Consider the following 19,290-nt stretch of genomic DNA (forward strand, 5'->3'; position numbering starts at 1 on the left):
GGCTCCGCCCTCGGGAACTCCCGACTAGGCCCAAATCCTTCAGTCCCCTCCCTCGGGCCCCTTCGTCCCCCATTTGTCCCCTCCTCTCTTCAGCAGCCTCTCCCGATCCGCACTCAGCACAGGGGTATACAGGCCCAGAGGACGGCCTTCGGTTAACCCTGAGGATGGTTTGAGCCCTTCCTGGCCGTTGTGCAGCTGGGTGACAAAGACACCCCCGCCCCGCCAGGGACGGTCAGGATGGAGGGACACGCTAGGAGCAGCCTTGGACCTTCCCCTTCCAGGCAGGGCCCCCACCCCAGCAAATGGAGCTTTAGATAGAGGTGGGGAATGGAGCCTCCCTGGAACTCTGCTGACACAAGGCAGCTGGGGAGGGAAGCAGAATGGCTTCATACCGGCTGGGGAGGGGGACACAGACTCTTCCTGATGCTCCTGCACGGGCTGGGAGCACTGACCTCACTGCCCTGCTTTGCTCCAACCATCTAAGTACCTGCAGGACTCTGGTCTTAGTCCTAGCCTCCTGGTTATCCACAGAGACTCTGAAGTCAAACTACCTGCTAGGAATGCAGGCTGGTTGTGTTACCGTAGTGACACCTCTCCATGCTTCAGTCCCCCATCTGCTAAATAGGCATAGTAAACCGTGCCAGCCTCATAGGGTGGTTGTGAGAATAGAGGAAATGATGCTTATCTCAGCTCATAGCAAAGATGCTGGCTGGCTGAGCCTGACTCAGAGGAGGCCCTCAATGAAGGCGTTCGTTAATTAAATGAATAAATGAAAAGGCTGGGGAGGGGGTGGCCTCAGAGACACTTGGAAAGACGTGGGTATTAGAAGCAGGAGTAGACCTCTAAGGTGTCTTACTCTAATATGGGGATTCTACAAGATGAGCCAGGGACCCCTCCTCCTGCCCCGCCCCACCTTTTGACAGGAATAGAGGCTGGGGGAGATAATGGCTAAAAGCTCAGACAGGCATCAATTATTGACTGACCTCACTTCCTCTGCTGAAACCCTCCCCATCCCCCACCCCACAGCTGCTTCACAAGTTGTGAGCGTTGTGAATTCCCAGAACCCTGACACACCCAAATTTCAGTGTCAGGACAGAACTGTGTCCTGCAGCCAATAGGAAGTACTATGGGATTACGATATCTGCTCTTTCAGATTATAGCGGCCACTTGGGCTCTCTACAAGCTGGAGAACTGGGAGCCTGGCCGCGGGTCTGTCTTTCACACTCTCTCTCCCTGCTCCGCTATGGCTTCTGGTCAACCTTTTCCTCCCCCAACCCCTGGATCTCTGTCCTGAGAAGCGAGAGTGGGGGCTTCCCAAAGGAAGCCTTTAGCCTGAGAGGCACACTGAGCACAGAAACTTCGAGATGGACAAAAGCTGAGAGTCACTTCTGACAGTCAGTGGGGGATGGAAGACTATCTGGACCAGAGTTCGTGAAACAGATAAAAATAGAGTACATTTTGGGAGCTGGAAGAGAGGACCCGGGGGGGCTGGGGTCTGTTCATCAGTGCTGGAATCTTCCCCATCTCCCCAGAGCACTGAGCCCTCTGGCCCCTGACTGGTGCTCTTTGGGGCTCTTGTGAACCCCATGCCTTCCAAAGCACACAGGGAACCTGGGGGAGGTGTCAGAGTTGGAGATCCAGAGTTGGAGAAAGCCCTGGAGAGTCATCCCAATGAGAAAAGGGAAAAGGAATTACAGACTGTGTCCAAGTCTACAAGAATTAATTACTCAGAGGGACCAGCTGTTCCCCATATTCAGTGAGGACAGAACAAGAGGAAACAGGCCCAAAGGACAAAGATTTAGATTTAGATACTCAGAAGGATTTCCCAACACTGCAGGAAGCAGAGGCCTGGAGATTCTGTGTGGGGTGAAACCTCAAGCAGATTCTCATCTGTGGAAGGTGGGTGACATGGAGTCTGTCAGGAAGGCAGGGCAATGGACACCTTCACCTTTCAGGACCAGCTATGAGTATTAAGTTCAAGCATCATTCTTTTTTTTTTTTTTTTTTTTTGAGATGGAGTCTCGCAGTGTCGCCCAGGCTGGAGTGCAGTTGCGTGATCTCAGGTCTGCCTCCCAGGTTCAAGCGATTCTCCTGCCTCAGTCTCCCAAGTAGCTGGGATTACAGATGCGCGCCTCCACGCCCGGCTAATGTTTGTATTTTTAGTAGAGACAGGGTTTCACCATGTTGTACAGGCTGGTCTCGAACTCCTGACCTCAGCTGATCCACCCACTCAGCCTCCCAAAGTGCTGAGATTACAGGCATAAGCCACCCCACCCAGCCTCAAACATCACTCTTGATACTAGTGCGGGGCTGGCTTCATGGGAGTGTGACCTGTGCAGATGCACAGGGCCCCATGCTTGGTTTAATGCGCTGTCATTGCCATCTTAAAATTCTTAATGATATATTTTTTTCCATTTATTTAGGTCTCTTTTATTTATCAGTGTTCTTGTAGTTTTCAGCATTTAACTCCTTCATGTGTTTTGTTACATTTACACTTTTTAAAAGCAGTTATAAACGGGATATGCTATTTTTAATTTTTGTGTCCATTTGTTCATTAAATTATATAGAAATATAATCGATTTTTACATATTGATCTTGTATACTGTGACCTTGCCGAACTCACTTATTCATGGGGGTGAGGTATTTGGGTTTTCTACCCCTCATGGATTCTTTCGGATTTTCTACATCGACAGTCATCTGCATCTGCAAATAGAGACAGTATTTTTTCTTACCTTCCAATATGCATATCTTTTATTTCCTTTTCTTACCTGACTGCACTGGCTAAAACTTCTAGCATTATGTTGAATAAGAGTGGTCAAAACAGAACAGCCATCCTTGCCTTGTTTCTCTTAGGAGAACACACTCAATCTATTAATCATAATGTTAGCCGTAAGTTTCTTGTAGTAGCCACTCTATCAGATTGAGAAAGTTCCCCCATTCCTCTTTTGTGTGTGTGTGTGTATTCTTATCATGGATGGCTATTGAATTTTGTCAAATGCCTTTTCTGCATCCACTGATACGAATTGTGTAATTTCTCTTTGTTAGTCTGTTAATATGGTAGATTATGTTGACTGATTTTCTCTTCTTTCTTTTTCTTTTTTTTTTTTTTTTTTTGAAACAGAGTTTTGCTCTTGTTGCCCGGGCTGGAGTACAATGGCGTGATCTCGGCTCACTGCAATATCTGCCTCCTGGGTTCAAGCGATTCTCCTGCCTCAGCCTCCCTAGTAGCTGGGATTACAGGTGCCTGCCACCACACCTGGCTAATTTTGTATTTTTAGTAGAGGAGGGGTTTCTCCATGTCGGTCAGTCTGGTCTTGAACTCCCGACCTCAGGTGATCCACCCGCCTCGGCCACCCAAAGTGCTGGGATTACAGGCGTGAGCCACCGTGCCCAGCCTATGTTGACTGATTTTCTAATAGTGAACCAGGCCTTACATCCCTGGAATAAACCCACTTGGTTATAATGTGTACTTCTTCATTATATATAGCTCAATTTTATTTGCTAATATAGTAATTTGCTGCATAATGAAGTTTCAGTCAAAAATATTCCACACATACAATGATGGTCGCATAAGATTATAAATGGAGCCAAAAAATTCCTGTTGCCTACTGACGTCGTAGTAACGCATCACATTACTCATGTGTGTGTGCTGATGCTGGTATAAACAAACCCACTGCGCTGCTAGCCATAGAAACGTATACAGCATGTACAACTATGTTCAATAAACAATACTTGATGATAAATGACAATGCTACTGGTTTATGTATTTAATATCCTATACTTTTTATTATTATATTTTAGAGTGTGCATCTTCTATTTTTAAAAAAAGTTAACTTTAAAGCAGCCTCAAGCAAGTCCTTCAGGAAGTATTCCAGAAGAAGGCATTGTTATTACAGGAGACAGCAGTTCCACACATTACTGCCCCTGAAGACCTACCAGTGGGACAGGATGTGGAGGTGGAAGACAGTGATAATGATGATCCTGACCCTGTGTAAGCCTACGCTAATGTGTGTGTTTAATAAAAAAAAATTAAGTACAAAAATGAAATTAAAAGTTTTAAACATAGAAAAAAACTTATAGAGGCCGGGCGCGGTGGCTCGTGCCTGTAATCCCAGCACTTTGGGAGGCTGAGGTGGGCAGATCACCTAAGGTCAGGAGCCTGAGACCAGCCAGGCCAACAGGGTGAAACCCCATCTCTACCAAAAACACAAAAAATAGCCGGGCATGGTGGCGGGCACCGGCAAGCCCAGCTACTAGGGAGGCTGAGGCAAGAGAATCACCCCAACCCAAGAGGCAGAGGCCGCGGTGAGCCGAGATCACGCCATTGCACTCCAGCCTGGGCGACAAGAGCAAAACCGCATCTCAAAACAAAACAACCAGTTTTTGTCCAGTTCAAGGATTATTTTCTCTGTCCTTTCACCCTGTTATTGCGCTCATCCAATGAGTTTTTATTTCAGTTACTGCAATTTCCAGTTCTAAAATGTCCATTTGGTTCTTTGTATCTCCTAAATTTTTATTATTATTTTGCTGGGACATTCTATTTCTTTGTTGAGATTTTTGGTTTTTTTCATTTGTTTCATGATTGTTCTTAATTACTTACTGAAGCTTTTTTTTTTTTTTTTTTTTTTTTGAGATGGAGTCTCACTCTTCCTGCCCAGGCTGGAGTGCAATGGCCTGACCTTGGCCCACTGCAACCTCCGCCTCCTGGGTTCAAGCAATTCTTCTGCCTCAGCCTCCCAAGCAGCCAGGATTACAGGCACCCAGCTATGCCCGGCTAATTTTTTGCATTTTTTACTAGAGATGGGGTTTCATCATGTCGGCCAGGCTGGCCTCAAACTCCTGACCTCAGGCGATCCACTCGCCTCAACCTCCCAAAGTGCTGGGATCACAAGCATGAGCCACCAAGCCCGGCTACTGAAGCCTTTTTTTAATGGCCACTTTAAAATTTTTGTCATACGATTCTAACATCTCTATCTTCTCCGCGTTGGCATCAACTGTGTTTTTCATTCAGTTTGAGATCTTTCTGGTTCTTGGTATGACAAGTGATTTTTTTTTTTTTGAAACTGGATATTTGGGGTATCATGTAATGAAACTCTGAGTCTTCTGTAAATGTTCTTTTGTAGCTGGCGTTTTATGATACCATTCTGGCAGGGGAGGAGAGGGTACACATCTCGTTACTAACAGTGGGGGAAGAAGTCTAGGTTCTCCATTCAACCTCCACTGATGCTCATTACTGGCATATGGGGGTGGGAGTTCCGCTGGAGGGAGTAGGAGTGCCTCATTACTGCTCCTCCACGGCCTCTACTGACACCTTCCCGGGGAGTGGCTTCCTTATCGCTAGACTGTGGTCAAAGTCTAGGCTCCCCTTTCACCTTTGCGGGCGTAAGTGCGGGACTGCACAGTTTTTTCTGTGGTGTGGAGCTGGAGTAGAGCAGTGATTGTTTAAAAGTTTTCTGCCTCACTGGGCTGCTCTTTCCTGGTCTTCTGGCTGGACAGGGCAGCTTTTGTTGGCACTTTCTATGTTTGTGCCCACTGGCATTTTCAGGTCGTCGGCTTCTTTGGCTCCAATTCTCTGCCATAGGCCCTGGCTTTCTTCGGGTTGAGTTTGGGTTTGAGAGGCGCCCCTGGCTTGAGCTTGGCTTTGGGGAACTGGGATAGGTAAATCATAACTGAGTGTTCGTCCACATCCGGGTGAATGGTTTCTTCAGGAGTGGTGACCTGTGGGACACCCAGCCATCATCTGCCTGCTGCATGGCTTCTCCTGCGTTATCCACAGGTTTCTGTGGGTGCCGGGATTCCTAGCCTGGGCACAGACCTGGAGCACAGCTGTCTACCAGGGCTCTCAGGGCTTTGCTGTCTTGCCAGTTCTGACTAAAGTTGGTGATGGGCAAGTAGGGGACCTTGTTCTGAATCCACCCCAGCAGCCTCTGCTTCCGCATCTGCTTCTTGGCATCATCATCCCCTTCATCCTCACACACGGGCGTGGAGATGGAGTAGCGGAGGATCAGCGTCCACACCAGACCCAAGATGAGCTTCAGGTTCCCATCCACAGTGGCTTTGCTATCGATGGACACGAGCTTGATGCTGTCACGGTCCAGGAACTCGAGCGCCACGGACGCGTTCTTGAGCTGCATCTGGCGAAAGGTGGGCTGCTGATGGTACTTGAGGTACATGTGCTTCTGGCTGAGCACCTCGAGCAGCGCCATGGGCCGCAGCCCGTCGCTCAGGTCAGGGCCAATGCCGTTTGTTCACGCACTTGAGGTGCTCGTGGCACCAGCTTGTGAACGTGTTCTGCTGGATCTTCTTCCACGGCGCGTCCTCCGCCAGATCCTTCTTGGTCACTGGCATCCTGGTGGCGGGGAGAGCGCAATGCGCAACGAACTGCCAGGAAATGGTGTTTGGAGGCCCAAGGGCCGAGGAGCGAGAACCGAAGCGGAGCAGGAGCGGGGTTCGAACTTGCTGCTACCGGAGCCAAGGCCGGGCGTGCTGCTCTGCGGCTGCCCGCCCCTGGACGCGGGAGGCGCCTGGCCCTGCGCCTGCGTGCTGAGCCGCCTCTTAATATTCTTAACGATGTTTGAACAAAGAGCTCAGCATTTTCATTCAGCAATGGGCCTCACAAATTATATAGCTGGTTCTGCACCAGGGAGGGTAAGGAGAAACAGCAAGGGAGGAAAACTAGCAGGGCATGAGATGGGCTTTGCTCCATTGAAATTGCAGGGTGGGAGAATTATATCAGACAACCTAGGGATTTTTTTGTTTCTTTGTTTGTTTTGTTTGTTTTTTGTTTTTTGAGACAGAGTCTTGCTCTGTTAACAGCCCAGGCTGGAGGCTGGAGTGCAGTGGCACTATCACAGCTCAATGCAACCTCCGCCTCCCAAGTTCAAGCAATTTTCCTGCCTCAGCCTCCCAAGTAGCTGGGATTACAGGCATGAGCCACCACGGCCCGGCTAATTTTTTGTGTGTTTTTAGTAGAGACGGGGTTTCACCATGTTGGCCATGGTCAGGAGTTGGTCTCGAACTCCTGACCTCAAGTGATCCTCCCGCCTCGGCCTCCCAAAGTGCTGGGATTACAGGTGTGAGCCAATGCTCCCAGCCAACCTAGGGATTTTTTTAAACACAAGAAACATGAAAACAGTAGAACAGGGTACCCAAGGAGGAAGAACTGTGGGTCTCCATTAGGGGAGAAGTGGGACAGATGTCTGTAAATTCCATTTATCCATCTATTCAGCACATAGGAGAGTGACCAGTTTTGTGGGCAAATGGAGTCTGGGTTTTGCCTGGAGGAAAAGGGAGAAGAAATGACTTCTCTAGGTCTTCTTTAGCTCAGGGCAGAAAGCATGATGGTGTCCTGAAAGAGCATAAACTGTGGGACGTGGGGCCTGGGTTCCAGGCCCGAATCATTTATCTGGGCCTCAGTTTCCTCCTCTGTACACTGAGAGGTTTCGACCAGACAATCCTGAAGGTCCTTGCCTGCCTTATATGCTCTCTTTTGGTTCTAAGATTCGGGAATACTACCTGGTCCCAGAACTGGTCACTAGAACTCAGGTAAAAAAGACAGTTTGGCTGGTGCCTAGGTTTGGGGAGGATGGGGGGTAGCCAGAGTTCTGCCCCGAGACTCAGGAAGAGGCTGGTAGATTCCCAGACTTTGAGCCGCCAAGTCATCTTCCTCTTCCTCTCCAGCTCTTCCAGATCTCCTCCAGATGGTCTCGTCCACTCCCCGCCCACCCCCCGCCCTCAGGATGACTCTTCTCAGGATGGAACCTCTTGAGGAAGGGATGCCACGTCAGGGCAGCAGAGTCTTAAGGTTGGACGGTGTCCACATGATGGCATGGAGGTGGGTGGGCCTGAAGCCTGGTCTCTGTGGAGAAGCTGTTTTAGCTCTGCCTGCCTGGCAGTGCAGTGAGCTGTGCATTGCCCCTCCCTGCAGGCTTCCCATAGGCTCTAACTGTCACCCTCCAAATTGGCCTCAGCACTGAGGAAGAGGAGAGTTAGTGGAAAGAGCTCAGACTTGGAGTTGGAAAACCTGTGTGTGAGCCTCAGTTTTCATTCCTGTAGGAAAGGGTTGATAATTCCTTCTCTACCACATTCTCAAACTAAGCAAAGTATGTGCAAAAGCCCTTAACCAGCCAGCTGTAAAACCCACAGGGACACTGGTTTGTGTGGAAGGAGGGGCAGAGGTGTGGGGTAGGAGGAAGGGCACTGAACCAGGAGTCAGGAGACCTGAGGCTTGGCCATAGACAGTGGAGGAGCCTCTATTTCCTTGTCTGCTCAAAGACGAATAATACATATTGCCATTTCTACTACTGGCTGCATGAGAGGTTATGATACAGATGAATATAGCCCCTGAAGAGGCTGCAAAGGAGGAGGCAGCTGTTTTGAAAAAAAATTAAAAGAATCCCAAATAAGTTCAGGGTAAAATAAATACAATTTTGCAGAAGAGTTTATAATGAGAAGCAACCGTACCCATCCCCAGACCGCATTGCTAGGGCCAACCCTTGTCTCAAAGTTCCAAATACTAGTTTTTCTGACATTTACTTCAACAAACCCTCAGTAATATGTGTACACTGCTATCTCTAGATTTAAAAGGTTCAGGATTTAGGCCATTTAGGTTGTCTCTCTCTAATTTTTTTTTTTTTTTTTTTTGAGACAGGGTCTCACTCTGTACTCTGTCACCCAGGATGGAGTGCAGTGGCGAGGTCATGGCTCACTGCAGCCTCAAACTCCCTGGCTCAAGTGATCCTCTCACCTCAGCCTCCCAAGTAGCTGGGACTACAGGCATTCACCACCATGCCCAGCTAATTTTTTAATTATCTGTGGAGATGAGGTCTTGCTATGTTGCCCAGCTGGTCTTGAACTCCTGGGCTTAAGTGATCCTCCCACCTTGGCCTCCTCTCCCTCTAATTATTGATCATTATATTATTATTGTATAAATTTAAGTGCTATAGCCCAACCTCTAGTTCCTATTTATGGTATTAGAAAGTATCTCTTGACTGTACTGATTGAGGATAGCGGCACCCTGCTCTTCCCTGAACTGCAATGAGGGAAGACATGTCAATCACCTAAGATGAACCATCTTGTTATGGGGGGTGTTCAGCTGGAACTCCTGAAAGTGGAGATGCTCTGACGGCTGTGCTGAGCATTCCAGATGGCATAGGAGGTCCTGGAGACATCAAGACTTCCCCATTCCAGTGAACAGCAAGGTCTGAGTTTGCTTGGATGAGGAAGGGCAGAGTTGACTGGCAAAGGGGTGGGAGCCTGGCAGGCTCTTGGGTGGTGTTGAGAGAACCCTTACTGCATGGGGAGAGAGTTTGAGGCATTAAGGTGACCATCCCCAGTGTGGAGCAGAAAAGGTCCCCAGTATCTGAGAGTAGGTAATGGCCCCGGCTGAGAGAGAATGTTTGGAAGGGGGGCTGCACGTCTGGGAGAGGTCAGAGCCAGCGGGATTTCCTTCAGCTCCAGCCACTCTGGTGGGTGGGACCGGATTGCTTATGCTGGACACCGGAATCTGCCTTTGTTTCCAGCTGGAGGGGAAATGCCATAAATTCTGCCCCGTTCCCACCCCTCCAGCATCCGTGCCCAGGCTCTGCCCTTCTCAGGACCAGAAGGCCTGGGACTGAGGGCCCTCAGGTGAATGCTTATTTCCAGGACCCCCAAATCCACAGGCCTCTGCCCCTTGTCCCCCAAAAGCAGGGCACTGGCATGGATGTAGGAAATAGGGGTCGGGGTATCCAAGGCGGGTCTGGAGTAAACAGGGACAAATAAGGAGTGAGGTTTAGACCTGCTCACCGCTCTCCTCTCCCTTGGAGGGATCATGGCCTTTCACAGTTAAGGAGGACACCAAGCTCTGAAGGGAGGACTTAAAGGCAGGGCCTGGGCCCCCCTAGCACCCCAATTCCTGCTCAGATAGATGGACCACGAAACTCCGACCAGTCACACAGGCAATTTTTGGAGCTGGATGGCTGGGGCAATGGATGCGGTGTTGTGGGGCAGAGGGGGCAGAGCAGGGCATGGGCCAGGAATCTAGGGAAAAGGAGGCCCTGTTTTTATTTTTTCCTGGTCAGTGAGTGTTTGTGCACCTGTGTGAACAAGTGTGTATATGTGTGCCTGCATGTGAAGCCTCGTTACGTGCAACTGGGTGTTTGTGGGCCAATGGGCCTGTGTAGATGTCTGTGCCTCTAAGCCCGTTGCTGATGGCTTGTCTGCATGTGTCTCTCTAACCATCTGGAGTAGAAGTTGGCAGGAGCTGGGGTGTTGAGGAGGGCCTAAACCTTGTCCTCAAGCCTTCTCCTTCAGATCTGGGTTTTTTCCTTAGGGATGAAAAGGTCTCCCTGTGGGAAAGGAGAGAGGAGAGCAGGTGTAAACTTCTATGTGAGCTGTGGCCAATTAGGTCTCTCTCGGTGTGACCAGCTGAGATCTGATAGGTGGAAGGTCCAGACAGGCCAGGGTAAGGGTGTGGCTGGCCTAGTGGTTGATGTGGTGGAAGACGCATGTGTGGTCCCAGCCACTTGGAAAGTGTGACTGCTGGAGAGGGGGCATCCTGTCCAGGTTCCCCAGTATGGAGAAAAGAGGACACAGACCAGTGAGTCCCCATCTGTCCTCTGTCCTCCCTACATATATGTACTCCGTTGCCTTTTCCTGGCGAGGGGTTTCCTGGGGCATGCCCTGGAATGCCCACTGCCAGTCCATGGATAAGAGCGGCCCCTGAGAGAAGGAGGGAGATGATAAAGGCCCCCCTGAGCATCCAGGACCTTAGAGGAGTCTGAACAAGGCTCTTCCCTATGCACGTTTTGAGCCTGGGATGGGCCCCATGCTGAGCCAGGGGCTAGGGACACAGACATGGTCCCTGCCCACACGGGAGTGAGTAGGCTTCCCTAGGAGTCCACACAAGCCTGGCTGACATCCCAGTGTGTGTCAGGACAGCCAACTCTGCAGTCCCAGGTATAGGAGCCCTCTGCCTCCCAGGTGGAGGGTGTACATGTGTACACTCCGGGAGCAGCTCCTCCAGCCGCCAGCACTGTGGTGATGAGGTGGGCTGGGAGTGGGCCTAGGGTGGGGGATGCAGAGATGTGTGTTTTCATTTCCTGGGCCACCAGAATAGTTTCCTAGAATCACAGGGGAGGCCATGGGGCCCCAAGGGCACATCCGCCAGCCTCCTCCATGGAGCTGCACCCTGGGCTATTCCCTTACTCACTGCTGCTCAGGTACAATCCCAGGCTGCTGTTGACCCACCATGCCCAGACCATGTGCCAGGCGGTGCCCAATGCCTCTCAGACCCCTCACTGCTCGGGCTACAGAGAGCCCTGGGTGGCAGCAATTGTGGTCTCATCATTTGATGTTACACATGAGGTGACTCAGGTTGGGAGAGGCAGAGCCAGGACTGAAACCCAGGTCTGTCTGACTCCAAAGGCTTTGCCGTGCCTGCATTCTGCACAGCAAGGGGCCTCACTATGGATTTCTTGGCCTCTGCTGACAGGGACTGAGTTCGGAAGCCTCAGGAGCTGTGATGAGGGAGGGGGAGGCAGGGATATTAGAGGAGAGGTTGACTTTGGGAGGCACAGGCCACAGCAACTCCAGGCCTCAAGGCTTCTCTCCCTCTGATCAGCCTGAAAGGGTTCTGGGAGGGGGAGGGAAGGCTATTGTCAGGATCTATTAGAGGATTAGAGAGAAATGGCTTGGTATGGGAGGGGGAGTTGCTAGAGTGAAGTCCGGGGACTCTAGCTGTCCTGGAGATGGCCAGGGATTGGAGGGGTGGGTCTTCTCCAAGGCGGAGAGGCTCCCTCTGCTGGAAAACATGCTCCAACCTGGAACCCAGGCATTAATGTGGGTTCCACCAGATCCACCACGGCCAGGACAGAGGGGCCTAGGCAACCACAGAGGGCTAGTTCCCTGGCCTTGAAGGTACAGTAGTCGCCCCTGAGCAGATTGGAGGTGGAGGGAGAGGCTCAAAGAATCAAAGGCTCAAAGTTTAATCCTCCCTGGCTGCAAGCAGATGCCATGTGCTACAGTGGAATGAGCGCAGGCTTTGGAATCTCACAGACTTGAGCTCCAAGCACTGCTTTGCCACTTACCAACTGGTGACATTGAGCAAGTTACCTAAACTTTATAGTCTCAATTTCCTCAACTGCAAAATAGGAAGGCTGTGCAGATTAAATAAGAAAACAGAGGCCGGGCACGGTGGCTCATGCCTGTAATCCCAGCACTTTGGGAGGCTGAGGCGGGTGGATCACCTAAGGTCAGGAGTTCAAGACCAGCCTGGCCAACATGGTGAAACCCCATCTCTACTACAAATACAAAAATTAGCCAGGTGTGATGGCACATGCCTGTAATCCCAGCTACCTGGGAGGCGGAGGTTGCAGTGAGCTGAGATCAAGCCACTGCACTCCAGCCTGGGTGACAGAGATGAGACTCCATCTCAAAAAAAAAAAGAAAAGAAAGAAAAGAAAATGGGCCAGGCGTGGTGGCTCACAACTATAATCCCAGCACTTTGGGAGGCTGAGGTAGGAGGATCGCTTGAGCCCAGGAGTTTGAGACCAGCCTTGGCAACATAGTGAGACTTTATCTCCACACAAAAATTAAAAAGTTTTCCAGGTGTGGTGGCACACACTTATAGTCCCAGCTACTTGGGAGGCTGAGGCGGGAGGATCCTTTGAGTTCAGGAGTTCAAGCCTGCAGTGAGCTATGATCACAACCTTGCACTCCAGCATGAGCAGCAGAACAAGACTTTATCTCAAAATATATAGATGTAGATACAGATAGATAGAGCCAGGTATGATGCCAAGTGCTGCGTCATCTCATTCAATTCTTATAACAGCCCTATGGTGAACATGTTACTCTTACCTCTATTCTGCAAGTGACACCTGTGAGGCTCAGAAAGTGTAAGTAACTTGTCCAAGGTCACAGGCCAACTCCCAAGGAGGCATTTTGCCACGATGCTGATCCACGACTATCGATGTAGCTTCTTTCTCTGTCTATGATGTCCAATGCCAAGGCTGGCTTCCTGTGCCATGATTTCAGCAGTGGGTGGGGAGGAAAGAAATCTAGCTCCATCCTGGAGGCCCTGAAGCTGTTTAATCCAACTCACTTCCCCGGGGCTCTTCCTTAATACATCACCTCTTGATAGTACTTTACAGTTTATGGAACTCTTTCACCCATACTAGCTAGTGGATCCTTCCAATAGCCCCCATTTTCTCCATTTAACAGATGTGAAAGCTGAGGCAAGAGAAATTTAAGTGCCTTATTCGGGATCAAGTTACCCTTGAGTCCCTTCCAGTCCACCATAGTGGCCTTCAGAGCCCTTCTGGGAGAAATCATATACTATCTGACCCTATTAGTCATTTTCATCTCAGTGTGTGTGTGTGTTTGGGGGGGTGTATTTTCCCTATTCAAAGAGTGGATTTATTTTTAATGTTTCAAAATTTGGTAGACATAATTAGAAAGTCAAAACGCCCTGTGCAGAATTCCACATAAGTTATCTAGATACTCTACCCTCAAGGAGATGGTGTATAACTCCCCACTCTGTTAGTGTGGACCTTGTATAAGACTTCCTTCCAAAGATGACAGTGCAGAGAGGGGAAAGAAAGAGAAACTTTACAGTGGAGAAAACTGACAAACTACCTGAGCCAGGTGATTGAGGTCTATATCAAGTGATAAGTCATGTTCATACTATATGCCTCCCTTGACATGATGTGAGAAAAACTTTACCTCTGTGGAATCTTCCCTTCTGAAAACCCAAAGACCCAGTCTTACATTAATTATAAGAAAAACATCAGACAGGCCAGGCGTGGTGGCTCACACCTGTAATCCCAGCACTTTGAGAGGCCAAGGTAGGCGGATCACTTGAGCTCAGGAGATCAAGACTAGCCTGGGCAACATGGTAAAACTGCATCTCTATCAAAAATACACACACACACACCACCAACAACAACAACAAAAAAATCAGACAAACCTCAATTGAGAGACATGCACAAAATACATGACCAATATGACTCAAAACTGTCAAGATCATGAGGAACAAGGGAAGTCTGAGAAACTGTCACAGTCAAGAGGATTCTGGGGGATGTGATGATGAAATGTAACAGGGGATCCTGGATAGAATCCTGGGATAGAAAAGGGACATTAGCGCTGGGTGCGGTGGCTCACCCCTGTAATCCTAGCATTTTGGGAAGTCAAGGTGGGCAGATCGCTTGAGTTCAGGAGTTTGAGGCCAGCCTGATCAACACAGTGAAACCCTGTCTCTACTGAAAACACACAAATTTAGCTGGGCATGGTGGCGCACGCCTGTAATCCCAGCTACACAGGAGGCTGAGGCAGGAGAATCACTTGAATCCAGAAGGTGGAGGTTGCAGTGAGCCGAGATCAAACCACTGCACTCCAGCCTGGGCAACAGAGGGAGACTCTGTCTCAAAAAAAAAAAGAAAAAAGAAAAAAAATTAAGGAAATCTGAATAAATCTGTTCAGTCCTTTTCTGGAGAACACTACTGTGTTCTTCCCAGGGATGCTCCAGTACCGCATTGGGGGTTAGCGTTAAAGCCTGGAGGCCACACTGGATGGCTAGATCTCAATCTTGAGCCCTGCCAGTGTCTAGCTGTGGGACCTAGGCAATTCCTTAGCTTCTCTGTGCCTCATATCCTCAAAGATAAAATCCTCAGGATTACTGGAAGGGTTAAATGTGTTACTATAAATAGTAAGCACCTTCTAAGTAGTTGCTATCATTATTATAAACATACAAGCAAATATATTTACACAACAAAAGTTTGAGAAAAATATCCAAAACTTGTAAATAAGGCCAAAAAATAAAGTTAGTGCCCTTTCAAAGATATTTGAGATCATTGGCTAATAACCCCACCTATGGGTCATCTAGGGGAAGTTAACTTTGTTTGACATGCTATTAATATTTACTATTGATAAGGACCCAGCCTCTCTAAAAGGACAGATTAACCTGTTAAAGATTGATAAGTGGCAAATTATTTTGGTCTAGTAGAAAAAAATAAAAATGGTTATGGCTTTATTGCCAGGTGTCAATTAACTTTTTTGTGTCTAACTTTGCAATCTTATTCTAGCATTCATTTTTTTTTTTTTTTTTTTTGAGACGGAGTCTCGCTCTGTCGCCCAGGCTGGAGTGCAGTGGCGCGATCTCGGCTCACTGCAAGCTCCGCCTCCCGGGTTCACGCCATTCTCCTGCCTCAGCCTCCCGAGTAGCTGGGACTACAGGCGCCCGCCACCACGCCCGGCTAATTTTTTGTATTTTTAGTAGAGACGGGGTTTCACCGTGTTAGCCAGGATGGTCTCAATCTCCTCTAGCATTCATTTTTTCACTGATTGTCAATAATGGCTTTTCTTTTCTTTTTTTTTTTTTTGATCTATCCTGCTGGTTCACTCATTAAGTAGTTAAATAAATCTTAGTACTCGCTATATATTTGTCTTAGTCATGTTTATCTTCGTGAAAATTTTACTTCGACAAATAATAATATGCCATATACACTGTTCCACTCCTTAGTTATTTTTACTTTATACATCTTGATGGTAGTTTCATATCAGAATATAAACAGCTTCCTTAGTCTTATTTTAGAATACACTGTAGAGTATGCACTGTATGGATGGACAGCAATTACATCCGTAATCAATCTAGCCTGTCCCTTACTGATGGACACTTCGGGTGTTTCCACTCTTTCACTCTTGCAAACAATGCTAGAATGAATGACCTTGTATATATATAGGTTGAGAGCAGATTTACTTAGGCAGAGGTGGATGGGGAGGCCGGAGGCACTCCAGAGGGGAAAAAAGCCCTGGGAGGGGCCTGATTACCTGTTCCCAGCCTGTCCTATCCCATCTTCCCCTACTTCTGTGCCATTCTGGCCTCCTCCTCCTGTTTCCTCTTCTCTATCCTGAGCTCCTGGTATCGCCAGAGAGGAAGGGCCAGACTTTGGTGTCCTGCAGGACTGGGCTTCGGCTGGCGCTGGTGGGGGGATGAGGATGCCTTGGAGAGGAGGATCTTGGGGACTTGGGGCCTGGGGCTGGTGCTATCCCTGGGTTGTAGCCACTGAAGGCACTTGCTCAATATGCCCTGAGGGCTCTGGTAGGGGACAAAGACCCACGGGGACCTCTGGGGACTCCCTGGCGGGGACTGGGGAACCAGGGGAGGGGGCGGGGCAGTACCTAACAGCTCTGGCACGGACTTGCTTCGGGTGCCCAGCGAAGGTGGATGGTCAGGGCACAGAGTGTGGCAGGCAGTGGTGACGAAGGGACTGGCCAGGCTGGTTGTGGCAGTCACAAGGTGGTCCAGAACACCCCCCTCCTGAGGAGACGGGGCAAAGGGGAGGCTCAAGGTAGCCTGCAGCCGCTCTAGGAGTGAAGGGGCAACCTGGGCCTGGGCCTGGGCCTGGGCCACGAGCCCGGACAAGGCCGGCCACTCGGGCTTGTAGTGCTGGCTAAGCTGCTCCACTTGGGGCCGCCTCAGCAGCTGCCGAATCCTCCACACGGTGTCGAAGCTGTCGGTCAGCACTGCCCATTCCAGGGCCGTCTTGCCCCGAACAGGGTCCACTGCTGTCAGGTCAGCACCTGGGAAGGAGCACAGGGGGTGACTTGGGGCGGGATAGGGGTTGGTGATTTGTGGAAGGGCAGATTCTTTAGGAGCAAGACTGATGTGGGTTACATTCGAAGCCATAGAGTCCCATTCTGTTGAAGGTGGAATCGGGGAGGCCAGTGTTGCAACCTCCTGTTTAAGAGAGATTAAGACACTTAGGTCCAGAGAGGGGAAAAGACTTCAGAGAGACCTATTGTGGGGCTCCACCTGGGGCAGAATAGGGATCTCCTCAATCCAAGGAGCTGAGCAGAGCAGCGGTGCAGGCTGCCCAGGACAGGCAGAGGCCTGAGCTGCACCCTCTGGGGCAGGTGGGTGGGGATGATCGGCTGGTTCCCTCTCCTGGTTCTTCTCTTCTCACCATCTCCCTCTCCCATCTTGGGGTTGTGGGAGGAGCAGTCACTCTAAGACAAAAGAAAGGGTGTAGAGCGCCCTCCTTTTTCATTCACTCCTTTTTCACTCCAAACCCAGTGGGGTGTGTGGGGAAGGGAAAAGTGGAGGCAGGGGTCCCCCAGAGTGACCAGCAGAGGGCAGCCCCACTGGGGGAAGGAGGGCCCCCAAACAACTCCATGGACAATGTGGACTTCACCGCACCTCCCCCTGAACGACCCCACAGAGCCACAGGCCTCAACGACACTTCCCTGGATCCCCTGGAAGCCTGGCTTGTCAGAGTTGGAGGTCGTCCCAGGGAAAGCTAACACCCTCACAATACTGGTGAGGCCCAGAGAGGGAAGCCACTCAGCTAGGAACAGGGGCTGGTTCCAGATGCCAGCCTTTTTTCGTGTTAGATTTTCCAGCTGGGCTAGGTTCCCCTCCCACACTTTCCTTCCTGGGACCTCCACACACAATGTCTGAGCTATCAATAGCAGGACTTGGTTGATTGTACCAAGCCCAAAGCCTGTGCCCCCCCTCCAGGAAGGTGAACTAGATTGATCCTCCATCTCCACCTCTCTCCTTTCTGCAAATAATCACAGCTGACTTAGTGTCTGGTGGGCAGGCTTGGAGGAGGGACTGGAGGCCGCACACTCCGGTCCAGGCCCCACACACCTGCCATGAGGAGGGTGGCCACGCACTCACAGCGGTTCCGCATGGCAGCCTTCATTAACGCCGTGAGCCCCCGCTGGTCCCGGCATTCCAGGTCCAGGCCCACATAGTAGTTGAGCAGGAGACTCACCAGAGGCACGTGGCCTGCAGGGCAGCAAGGGTAAGCTTGGTCCCCAGGAAAGGGGGTGATGAAGCTCCCAAACCGCCCTCCACCCAGCATGACAGAGTCTGGTGTAGAACACTGTGCAACAAGGGTGGGGCTGAGGCCCTGTCTACATCAAAAGGGGTCTGTCGGAAGTGGGGTGCAGGAGCCTCACACCTGCTTGGGCAGCCAACATGAGGGCCGTGTCCCCTCCTTTGTCCTGCTGGTTCACATCAAGGAAAGGACAGTGGCTGAGCAGGGCCACAACACTCTGGAAGCCGTGGTAGCATGCGACCATGAGGCCTGTCTGAGGGAGGGGCGGCTCAGATCCCCTGCTTTCCCCCTGGGCCACCCCAGGGCCCCTTGCACCCTCTAAACCCATATCTGTCCCAGAGCCTGCCCCAAACCCTGTGAAGACCCGCCCTTAACCATTCCCTTCCTCCTTAGGACTGCAGCAGGTATTGCCCCTGAACCCCTCTCAGGGAGCCAGGCCAGGACGGTGTGGTGGGGATGCAAAGATGCCCCCAGCTGTCCTGGGAAGCCAGGACATCTCACCCTCCCATTGCTGTCCACCTGGGTGGCCTCCTCTGGGGAGACCCCACCATCCAGTATGGCTTGGAGCTGGGTGGGATCATTGTGGACACAGGCCCGATACAGGGCCCCCAGCCTGCAGCCTAGGGTGGGGGTCTCCTTGCCCGGGCAGGGCAGTGCCTCAGACATGTCCAGCCGTCTCCTGTGCAATGCCAGCTCTTCCTCTTCCAGGCAGGGGACCAGAAGGTGAGTCCCTCTTCTCATGCAGCTGGCATCTAAAACACAGAATGGAGAGGAGTAGTGAGTGTCTCCTTGGAATCCTAGGGAGGGGACCCAGCAGCTGCGAAGTGCACAGCCCTTGCCCCAGGGAAAACATTTATCCCAGCAGGGGTCTCGCCCCATCCACCCTGAGAAGGGACAAGCGCTGGGTCAGGAGCCTTAAGCAAGCAGGGTTCACCCTAGGTCAGCACCCCAGTGAGACTCACGGAGAGAGGGTCGTCGTTTTTTCTTACTTGGGGTTCGTAGGGTATCTATGAGGCAGTCAACGTGGGGCACAGCCCAGGCTCCGCGGAGCACAATCACCGGGTCTCCGAATGCCTCCAGGTGGACTATCCCTCCCCAGGAAGCAACGCAGGTAACAGATGGCTGGACTTTCATAAAGAGCTGCTGCTAAACACCTCGGGGCTGAGCCGGATCAAGCAGCTGGGATTGGGGCCCCATGCGGGGCGGGTGGTCACGTCTCAGGAGCGGACCCAGACCAGCCCCAAGATCCTCCGGGTGGGCGGGGCCTGAGCCGGGCAGCTCCTCCCCGCCGGGGCGGGCTCACAAAGACGACTCCTCCTGACGGACGCGCCCACCCTCAGCCTTGGGGACGCCGGCGGAGATGCAGCCTCGTGGGGTCTCGGCCCAGCTTTTTAGGCCCAGCCTAAAGCCCCTCCTCACTGGGTGGAGCGCGACTTGCTGAAGGGGTGGTTGTGGGAGAGGGTGTGAGTGA

At 50.9% G+C, this 19,290-nt stretch overlaps 1 protein-coding gene and 1 pseudogene across 3 annotated transcripts; both read right to left on the reverse strand.

Moving 5' to 3' along the window:
- Positions 1 to 5,541: 5,541 nt before the first annotated feature.
- Positions 5,542 to 14,511, reverse strand: LOC109029036 (filamin-B-like; annotated as a pseudogene).
- Positions 14,512 to 15,483: 972 nt separating this feature from the next.
- ANKRD33 (ankyrin repeat domain 33) lies at positions 15,484 to 18,953 on the reverse strand. 3 transcript variants are annotated; one of them, XM_004053151.4, is made up of 5 exons: positions 18,809 to 18,953; positions 18,321 to 18,571; positions 17,943 to 18,072; positions 17,657 to 17,767; positions 15,484 to 16,557 (listed from the first exon to the last, which is right to left on the reverse strand). In XM_004053151.4, the coding sequence occupies exons 1-5, from the start codon at positions 18,951 to 18,953 to the stop codon at positions 15,836 to 15,838; spliced, it is 1,359 nt and encodes a 452-aa protein (XP_004053199.2). In that variant the 3' UTR covers positions 15,484 to 15,835. The 3 variants fall into 3 exon arrangements, with proteins under 3 accessions (XP_004053199.2, XP_018893585.2, XP_018893584.2); XM_019038040.4 differs by lacking the exons at positions 18,321 to 18,571; positions 18,809 to 18,953 and having other exon boundaries at positions 15,484 to 15,955; positions 16,156 to 16,557; positions 17,627 to 17,767; positions 17,943 to 18,063; XM_019038039.4 differs by lacking the exons at positions 18,321 to 18,571; positions 18,809 to 18,953 and adding an exon at positions 16,652 to 16,714 and having other exon boundaries at positions 17,627 to 17,767; positions 17,943 to 18,063.
- Between the last annotated feature and the right edge of the window lie 337 nt (positions 18,954 to 19,290).

The sequence above is a fragment of the Gorilla gorilla genome, chromosome 10 (genome assembly GCF_029281585.2).
Source record: "Gorilla gorilla gorilla isolate KB3781 chromosome 10, NHGRI_mGorGor1-v2.1_pri, whole genome shotgun sequence".
NCBI classification, from domain to species: domain Eukaryota; kingdom Metazoa; phylum Chordata; class Mammalia; order Primates; family Hominidae; genus Gorilla; species Gorilla gorilla.